Source organism: Nomascus leucogenys, chromosome 21 (genome assembly GCF_006542625.1).
Source record: "Nomascus leucogenys isolate Asia chromosome 21, Asia_NLE_v1, whole genome shotgun sequence".
NCBI lineage: Eukaryota > Metazoa > Chordata > Mammalia > Primates > Hylobatidae > Nomascus > Nomascus leucogenys.
In genome coordinates, this window is record NC_044401.1 from 30,812,443 (window position 1) to 30,823,231 (window position 10,789).

Below are 10,789 nucleotides of genomic sequence, written 5' to 3' on the forward strand. Positions count from 1 at the left end.
GGGGACAATTCAGCCCATAACACACATCTTTCCTCAGACATCTATAGACTGACCCCAAATAACAAAAGTGCTCTCATTTCCCTGTCTTTCAAAGGAATCATGAACCTCTTCATCTGCAACACTCAAACACACCCGATCTTCTTTTGGACTTACTTCCCTATTCTGTCAAAGCCAATGGACTGATATAAAAAACATTTACCACTTACCCCACTGTTTCCATAGAAAATGTGCTCTAAATTTTAAACTCAAATAATAAATAAACTTCCGGAGTACAACCCCTTTGTGTACTAAGGACTCCCTAAACTCAACTAGTATAAGATGAATTGTCAGTATCAGATGATGGTTTTGTTTTGTTTTGTTTTGAGACGGAGTTTCGCTCTTGTCACCCAGACTGGAGTAAAATGGCGCGATCTCGGTTCGCCTCCCAGGTTCAAGCGATTCTCCTGTCTCAGCTTCCCAAGTAGCTGAGATTACAGGCATGCGCCACCATGCCCGGCTAATTTTTGTATTTTTAGTAGAGACGGGGTTTCACCATGTTGGCCGGGCTGATCTCAAACTTCTGACCTCAGGTGAGACACCCGCCTTGGCCTCCCAAAGTGCTGGGATTTACAGGTGTGAGCCACCATGCCCAGTGGTGATGATGGTCTTTTTTTTTTTTTTTTTTGAGACGGAGTCTTGCTCTGTCGCCCAGGCTGGAGTGCAGTGGCGCAATCTCGGCTCACTGCAAGCTCCGCCTCCCGGGTTCACGCCATTCTCCTGCCTCAGCCTCTCCGAGTAGCTGGGACTACAGGCGCCCGCCACCACGCCCGGGTAATTTTTTTGTATTTTTAGTAGAGACGGGGTTTCACCGTGGTCTCGATCTCCTGACCTTGTGATCCGCCCGCCTCGGCCTCCCAAAGTGCTGGGATTACAAGCGTGAGCCACCGCGCCCGGCCGTGATGATGGTCTTATACAAGCTACAACAGTACTGCTCAGAAAGACAAGCCACTATACTCAGAAGTTAAATTGTGGCCAGATAATTCACAGAGGTGCACAGCAACTGCTGAAAGTTAAGATCTAAAATTCTATCTACATACATTTTTTTCATTACAAGGGTGATATAATTAAAAATATAAATTTGGTCTTCGTCCTGGGTTCCTGGCACAGAGGGCCTAAAACCCTTGGAATTTCCTGAATGATAGGAATGTCTTTTGTTATTCACAACAAGCTTCTTTGTACCGTATCTGAGTACATGGGGTAGGTGTGGGAGGCAGCTGATAGCCTCAGAATGAGGTTGGTCACCAGAAAGACCAAACACTTGACTGAAGGGTGGGAACTTTTAACCCCACCCCCATATGTCAGGAGAGGTGGGTGCTTGAGATTAGGTTATTAAAAAACCTTAACTAAGAGATTCAGAGAACCTCTCAATTGGTGAACACACTGATATGCTAGGAAGATGGCACACCCAGAGAGGGCATGGGAGCTCTGTCCTCCACCCTAGACCCTTGACCTATGGATCACTTCCATTTGGCTATTACTAATAGTATACTTTAAAATAAACCAGTAACAGTAAATAAAGCACTCTGATGAGTTCTAAGAATTGTCCTAGTGAATTATCAAAGTTGAAGATGAAGTTGTAGGAAAACCTGGTCAGTCAGAAGTACTGGTGGCAACCTGGGTCTTTCAAGTGGCATCTAAAGTAGGGCAGTCTTCTGGGACTGTCTTTTACCTATAGGGTCTGCCCTAACTCTAGATAATTACTGTCAGAACTGAACTGAATTGCTGAACACCCAATAGGTGTCTGAGAATCAGAGTCAAGGCTAGATATAGCCATCTTTACTGAAAAACAAGTATTATTACATGAGAATTCAACAAAATATGCAATTGAATTAAAACAGTTTGATTTCACTTTTCTAAATTTAATGTAACTATATGTATCATAACAGTCACTGTATATCATAAAAGGAAAAATAAAGAAAATTAACTACTGCATATTCCACAGTCTCACAGTTGTTAATAGGCCTATTAATATTTAAACAGTTCTAAGCTATAAACTCAGAGCAGCTAATGTTACATACTAAAACATAATCACAACAGTTTAAAACATATTATGGTAAGTAGGAAAAGACAATAAAACATTTTCTTATGAAACAATAGAAATATACTATAAAACTAACAAATTTCTCTTTTTAAAACAATATATTAAATCCACATTTAATAATTTGGTCTTCTAGATAATTCAGAAGGAATAATATGAGAACAGTCTGAGGCAATTTTAATGTTTTTACAGCCAAATTTATTATCCACTAGATTTATTTCTTAGTAGGTATGATTCCATCCCAAGATTACAATCTCTTTAAGAGAAGGGGATACATATATTTATTTATTTGCTTGTTTGTAGTCCCACCTTTCTTCATGCAAATAGCATTGTAATATATCACACTTACTAGCGATCTATGGGAGTACAAACATATACATTGAAATATGAAAGGATTCCTCTTGCAGGCATATTTAACACGTCTTTAAAATGTAAAACAAATCAGTTGTCAAAAAAGATAATTTAACAATAGTAAAATCTGAAATATGATAGGTAGCTTTCTACAATGGAAATGTGGAACACTGAAATAATTGGCTATTTTCCTTATAACTTGCTACTTTCCCCATTTTTCAATGTGAGGCAAGATCATGACAGAAACATGTACAGGGTACTGTTACCACCCAAGAGAGATGGAGTGCTTGACTCCTGTCTATCCTCTGCTTCTTTCTTCAGGCAGATAAAGGCATGCACTGAATTTTTCATTCTCTAGGACTTCATCTACCTTGTGGTTTGTTGCAAAGACATCATAATAGGTGGTAATAGAAAACTTCACACTGTAAAAATGCCAAAGGTACATGGATATGATATGGTATATTCTCTCTCTTACCATTCAGTGAGATGAAAAGGGTCTGGAAGCTTGATTCATCCACCACCCTCTCTTCGCCCGTGCCCAGCACACCACTTAGAAAAGGCCATCCAGGCCAGCTCCACTCTGGGCATTAAAAGCCTATCTCAAGTCTTGCAGGTTCTTCTTACTGAAGGAAATACACAGGTCTACAGTAGAGTGATAAGATCATAGACTTAAGTCTTGGACTTAAGAGACACAGGTGTTTCTGCCTTTTTTGATTCTGAGTCAATATGGTTTATCTGCTCACAAAAAATAAAAAGTCAAAAAATAAAAACTAAAAACAAAACAAAAAAGGTCTCCCATGTGGTCCAGTCTAGCTCACCAGAATTCTCTACTTGGGGTTGGAGGCCAAGCTCCAACTTGAATCATGCCTGTCCTCCCTACCATTAGTTTAGATATAATTTGTACATTTGAGGATAAAAGCAAAAAGTAATTATCAAGTATAAATATGGACATTCATTAATTTGTGAGTAATACTATTTAAAGTGTCTTTCTTTTGGGGGAATGTCGGGAGCTATCTCAAGTTTGCAAGGCAATTCAGGATGAATGCCTCAAGAATGCCGGGACAGTATGCAAATCACCACCGGTCAGCAGGATTCAAGCTGATCCATAGACAAGTAGCCACTATACTGTATGCTGTGTTTTTCACTATAAGGTCATAACAGACTTTTTAATCTAATAAGCCAAATTTCCTACTATTAAATGTATTCCTTTTGAGAAAATACATTTTTATCTATGTGATTTGATTGCCTATCAGTTACTCTAAACCTAATCATCATATCAATTGAGATAGAAACAAAACGTTCCCATATCCTACTTTATAATCTCCATTAACTGGTTTTAAGGTATCAAGATCTCCAGGGAAGAGGTAGCTTCTACTTTAGACTTTACCTGCAAGCTCTGTAACAGCTAGTGTCAGTGGGAACAGTGAGCACTGTGACACCGGTAACAGCACTGGACAAACCCTGATTGTGCTATGGATATAAGAAAAGCCCAGAGTGAGCGTCAATTCAGCTAACTAGGCATGATGGAGCTTGCCAATGAACAGTAAAGTGAAATGAAGTCCTGGCTATGTGAGGATGTTTCATCTTGACTTGATGAAGAGAAAAAAACTGCAAAAATATGACAAACTCAAAAGCTAAGGCATTAAAAATAAATATTAAAGGTCACTATCTAGAAAGTTCTGGTTCTAGGAACAAGATTTACTCAACTGCAGAAGGAAAATGACAGTGAGAGTGGGTACAAAGTAATTAGAATTTGATATGCAAACTAAATTTGCTTCTCAGGTTTTGGGAATGGTATATCTGACACTCGGGACAAATATTATCAGCTTAACTAATCAGTTCTAATACATGGTAAAAAGGAAAAAAAAGGCAACTATAGAAAACAAAAAGAACAAAGGGGGATCATGCCAACAGCTTTATTCTGCCTCTACATCGTCAAGAGAGCCAACCGACTTAAGAACCAGGTTTAAGTAGAAAAACAGCAGGACTTGGAAGAGGCAAAATACTGAAGAGAAATTGGGGAGTCAAGCCAAGCCCTAGAGTAGCATATGCAGTAGCAAAAATAATTTTTTTCTCCTACTAGTAATTCTCAAAAGTCACTCAAGCCCTGTGGAATTCATGTGAACCAATTTATAAACATAAAAATGCCAGTGGTTTTCAAGAGCTAAAAGAAGGTTTTGAGATGGGCACATGTCAGTAGACTTTTGAGTCTCGTTTGGTCCTCAACGGCAAAGGCTTCAGTAACACCATCAATAAAACTTCAGTTCAGAAAACTGTCAAAGTGCATTTTTCCTCTTAGATAAATGAGAGAATGAGAGGCAATGTGTCCTGGAAGAAAAGCCTCACAGGCCAATGGACCTGAAGATAGGAAATGGTAGCCAGAAAGGAAATGTCTGTCTTTGGTGTCATGCCGGGGATGCAGAAGTACAGAGGGAACACATTTTTCCTACAGAAATATCTGTTCTAAAAGTAGGGAGAATGTTTTTCTAAGAAAATGCTCAGAAGAGTATACTGTGTTCCTCAATCCCATGTTCAATTATTTTTCTTTGGTATGTCAAGAATGTAGCGGTTAAGTAGAAAGTAAAATTTGAGTTTTTTAAATATCCAGAATAAGGAGCACTAAAGGGACACACAGCATCCTGGGAAAGATCTGAATTCTGCAGGTACCACCCTGAGAATGGTGTATTTTATTCTGGAATACAGAAAAAATGTTTCTGAAGGGTATTCCGTTTTATTTCCTTTTAACATCAGAAATGTGGCATCACAACTGATACACTGACAGGGGATTTATCTCAACTTAGTCAAAACCTCACAGTTTCTGAACTCTAGACAACTAGCATATACAAATATCATCCCAATGAGGCAAAAGCCAAGAAGCTTTGTTCCTCTTCTCTCTGTAGTGTTCTTCAGATTACCTCTAACTTGCACTAAAGTCCACAGTGGGTGGCAAAGTGTGGATCCAGACTCTTCCAAGCCATTGTAACACTACTTTGGTTAGTAAATGATACTATTTTAGATATTTAATCTCTAAATTAGAAACTCTTGCAGATGTATTTTCATTTCTGCTGAAGACTCTGAAGCCTCTTACAAATATGGAATGTAGAAGAGACTCAGAATAAGCATCATCCAACTTTGAAAGTGCAGGAGGGTCTACTATGGTTCTAGTGAATCCAAGTCAGAAAGAAATGCCACAAAAGGGGAACACAAGGAGTGAGGTACTTCATAGAGACTTTGAGAAGAAATAAACCTAGGATAGTTCAGCTTAGCTAGAGGAAGAGAAAAAGGGAATTCTAGGCATAAGGGCATCAAAAGCAAAAAATATGTCAGGGTGAGAAAGAGTATGGGAGATAACAATGAACAGAAGAACAGTGCTGCTGGACACTAAAATGTCCAGAGACGTGGCTAGAAAGAAAGGGAAGGGCCAGTTCAAGGAGAGCCATACATGCATTATTAAAACACTCACAGTGGATCCTGTTGGTGCCAGAGATTTCATAAAGGGGTTTACACTGAGGAGTAACATAGTCAGATTTAGGTTCAAGTTACAATCACATACCCAACTTTGTGGATGAAGGATTTAAGGGCTATGAAGCTACAGGAAAGAAAAGCAAAAAAGTGATATCGTAAAGTGCAAGGTAAGTAGGATCTGAATAGAGCAAAGAGTTGCAGACACAGAGAGGAAGATCCTATGTGTCCAATATTTAAGAAGCGAAAGAAGCAGGACTTGGTAATTAGTTGATGGTGGAGGGCAACATCAAGCACTGTCAACCCTGGAAGAGGATACCTCAAAGGATATGATGATGAGTTCTGTTTGGGATCTTGAGTTTGAGGTACTGTGAGACACCTAGGTACAGATACTCAGCAAATTGTTGGACATCTGGCCTGAAACTCAAAAATACATCTAGAGACACAAATTTGGGATCCATCAGTACTTAAGTTATAATTAAAATAGGAGTAAATAAGATCATGCAGGGAGAGAATGCAGTTAGAACGGTGGTAGCGTAGGATGGAACCAAGAACACTAACATATAACGGGTAGGTTTAAGAAAAATAAAATAAAATAAAATAAATATGGAAAGAAGAAAGAAAGGAGTGGTCAGAGGAATTTGAGGAAAATTAAGAGAGTGTTATGTCTTGGAAGTTAAGAGAGGGAATTTCAGAGAATAAATTAATTATCAGGATCAAATGCAAAACATAGGCCCAAGAGATGATCACTAATAATGGCCATTATATTTGACAATCTAGAAGTTACCGATGATCTAAGCAATATCTCATTACATGCCATGCAAGGCAAACTGCTGTAAGGTGGGGGAGGCAGTCTGTTAAGTAAAGAAGTGGAGATAAGACATCACTACTCCTTCAAAAGGTTTAGATGAAAAGCAAAAAGAAACTGGCCATACTTTCGAAGAAATGCTGTCTCCAGGGAGAGTCAGGAGTGGGTTATTTCCAGTTCCATCACCATTAGAAAGTAAAGTTCTACCACTAATTCCAAAAGAAAAGTCTGGTTCCAGAAAGAATGTAAATGTTGCATGGTATCTACCAAAAGTTGAGAATTCCATGTGCTTGATAAGAGCAAAATTAAACTGTGTCATGTATCAATCTCTAATAAGAAAAAAGTAATAATAATACTCAAAGGGATGAGGTCCTAGTTCTGACACTTAATAGCTGTATGATCTTGAACACATGACTTAGTCCTTTGCTCTTCTCATTTTATAAGGATGTTATATGAGTACTTATAGGTTTTATGAGAAATAAGACACTGCATGCACAATGCTGAGCACAGTGTTGGCTTAGTCAAATTTGCCTTTACTGAGGTTAAAAGACAAAAATTATATAGTGTTTAAAGAACTTCATTTTTAAGCATGTTCAGTTGTGCATCTGTGACAAGTCCTAGTGGGATCCTGATTTACAGGTTCATAATTAGCTTCCGTAAATAGGTCACTATTAATCTACAAAGGGGGAAAATAAACACTGTAGGTAAACATAATACACTACATATATGTATATCCTTACACAGGTAAAAGGAAAACCAAGTAGTACTCAACTGTAATTTCAAATTCCAAAGAATCCTTCCCTTCTCTTGAGGTAGACCTCTCATTAATTTCTTTAGCAAAGTATACACTGCAGAGACTTGTTCATCTTTGTGTCAAAAATGAATTAAACATAACTCTGAATAGTAATAAGTGCTGTAATGTTGTCTTCCTTTTTAATTTACATGTGCAGTAGTCTTTAATGATACAGTATATAACTCTTCCAGCCAATCCAAACAGAAAAAAAGATTCAATTATTCCCCAGATGTATAGGCAGGTACATATTTCCCTTATATATCAGAATTTCATTACTGCTGGAACAGATTTAAAAGTCAGCATACAATAAAAGAGCTCATGATCAATTCAACGATCTGAGAGAAATAAAAATACATTAAATTTCATATTCATAATATACAGCCTCATTACCAAGAAGAATGCTGTCACCTTTTAGATAAAACAAAAAAAACCTTCCTTTCAATAAAACAGGGAATAAAAAAAGTAAAGCTCTATATCAAAATAACGAAAATACAGATCTATTTATTAAGATGTCAGTAAATGATTGGAATTGACACAATAATGTAAGAAAACATCAAGTATGCATCTTGGTAGTTTATAGTAAATGTACCTGCTGGCCAAATTTACATTTGGAAATTGCACATATGGTTAATTTAGTGGCATAGTTCCTAGCAAGAGTCCTTAAGACTTTCTTTTACAAATAAGTCTATTCAGCAAAAACATTATTTCTTGGAAGAATTTACTGCAAATGAGTATACAGCTAAACACTCAATGCACATCCCCATTGTCTTTTTTTTCTCTCCTCTACACTTCAAGTACAATAGTCACTAGATTTCCAAAAGCACCAGGAAGCACAGAACTGAGATTTATGTCTTTTAAAATATTTGACAGGTATTAGGCGATTAAAACTAGTATGTTTGGCTTTTATTGTTAAAAAAAAATTAACTCTAATTGTAACATCACAGTAAGGGAGATGAAACCATTTTTCCTCCATTTAGTAAATTCTCACCTTATAAAACTAAACAACAAAAAAACCTGTAACTATATAAAACTCAAGCAAAAAGAAAATAAATCGTTCCCCCACCCCCACTCCCTGGAGTACTGTAAAATAAGTGAAGCTCACAACAGTGGCAGCTAAAACACTGAAAAAATAAAGTGCCATATTAAAGATTAAGCAGCATTCTCATGAAAAGCACACATAAAATCCATTTCACATCATTGTATCACCTTATATACCAAGTTGGTAGTTATTCCAGGTATTGCAAATGGTACTTAACAAAAAGTCAATAAATCAAAAAAATGTTCAGTCACCCAGAGTAAGGAAAAAGGTATTATGTCATCTGATAAATTAGAGGTAAAGTAGATTATGTGTTGAAATGAAGAGTACAGCAGCACGGCAGAGATGACTTCTTCGTTATCCTCCCCAAAATAATTTTGCTGGCATTGGAATAGTCAACACAAAGGAATGAAGGAGTTACTTCCAGGTCTGGACTGAGCACCCTATTTGTACCAATCACTGTCTAGCTACCACTGCTCCTTTTGTGGCAGAATTAGACCTTTACAAAGAAGTGATTCTTTGGTTGAACCAGCAACAATCTAGACTAAACATATAATGGGGAATGCAATTTTTAAATAACTTGAATGAATTTAATTCCTGGTACCAGTCAATGAAAACATCAAGTGTTATATAAACACATTATAGGCATCGCATATGAGCACCATAAAACTTGTACATTCCTTTACATTCACTTTTTTCCCCTCTTAAGATGATACTAAGCTAAATGCGGGAAACAACACAAGTATCTTTACATGTTAAACTTCTATGAAGACAATATATACCCCATCTCTTACTTTAGTTGGCAAAAAATAATCATAAGGGAGAAAAATCCATTTTGAAAACTAAATCTGGGCACTTCCCTTGGGTTTATTTTTCTACTGGGGTTAATCAAAAAAGCATTTGTTTCACATCTCTTTACTGATGGGGTGTTCTTAAAGAAGCAACTGACCCAGACCCAACTTCATTTCCTAACTGGAGCCTGTTATCCCCTCCCCTCCCCATTCCGAGACTGCCAGTTTCTTGTCTGGATGCCTACAAGTAGTACATCGCCCAACTGAAGAGCAACAATCGAAGCAGAGGAAACCAACAAGAAATCCATCAGATCTCCAAGTCTACTGACACTCAAGTGCCAGCAGCACCCCGCTAGCCTCCTCGAAAAGCTCAGGATCCTGCTGAGGAAAACCCGAGGGTGGGGGAAGTGTGAGGATAGGGAAGCAACCAGACTGCCTAGGTGAGCCTAAGGTGAGGTGAGTCAGAAGCAAGAGGGAGGCAGAGAAGTGGTGCAGCGAGGGCGGTCACCTGTGGGACCACCTGATCCAGCCCCGCCTCCAGGGACAGCAGGCAGAATCGCAGCCAACAGGCCTCGAAAGACACCGGGAAAACGCAGAGCTGGGCCCCTTCAGCCCGGCCTGGAACTCACCATCCACGGTTTTCTTCTTGAAGAGGGACGCCATGGTTAAAGACCGCGCCCGGGCGGCCCGGCTCGGCCCGGTCCGACCCAACGCTGGCAAAGGACAGGAGGAAAAGGACAGGACCTTGGCGGGTTCGGGGTGGCGGAGCGGAGAGACAGCAGGAGGAGGTCGGGGTCTCCAGGCAGGACCCGCGGAAGCCGTGTATCCGCAGCTACCGGAGCCGCGTCACCCGGAGCTCAGGTGACCGGGAACTAAGACACTTTTTGGAGAAGTCACTTCTAGGCGGCGCCTGCGCGTTGTGTATGGCGCCTGCGCACTACGGTGTTTGAAGCCGCGGCCGATTTCCTCCCGTCCGCGGCTGCCAGTTCCTCTTGCGCGCGGAGTGGCAGTGGGGCGAGTGTGGGGCTGGCGGGGACAGGAGAGCGTGGAGCCACGGCTTCTGTGCGCGGGTTCGGTGATGATTGAGGACAGTGATCAGCCTTGCTTAGCGCTTAACCCCTTGCCCCGGGGAAAGCTGGATGAGGGATCTCCGGGCTCCTAGACTAAGTGTGGGTTGTCCCGGAACCGCCTGCACCCGCTCCGAGTTGATTTATTACAGTCCCATTGCTGTTAGTATTTTTGTTGTTGTTGTTTGTTTGTTTCTTTTTACTCGAGTAAGTCCAGGAACTGGCGGAAACGTTGAGTTCCGTACCCGGTGATTGTTGGCCCCTGGAGTTCACGGTCCTTTCGGCACTGACTGGCTCGGCGACCTCCCCTCACCCGCGCAGACCCCTGCGGGACCCTAGCCGTTCACCTGCCGCCCCCGGCCCCAGACTCCGACGACCCAGCGTGGGTCTCCGGGGATCCAGTG

At 40.1% G+C, this 10,789-nt stretch overlaps 1 protein-coding gene across 1 annotated transcript in view; it reads right to left on the minus strand.

Annotated features, from left to right (window-relative positions):
- Positions 1–10,241, minus strand: part of CHMP2B (charged multivesicular body protein 2B) — a 28,980-nt gene extending 18,739 nt beyond the window's left edge. Inside the window, exon 1 of the mRNA XM_003255138.3 lies at positions 9,948–10,241. Coding sequence (XP_003255186.1) covers positions 9,948–9,981 — 34 coding nt within the window. The 5' untranslated portion in view covers positions 9,982–10,241. The remainder of the gene's footprint in view (positions 1–9,947) is intronic.
- Between the last annotated feature and the right edge of the window lie 548 nt (positions 10,242–10,789).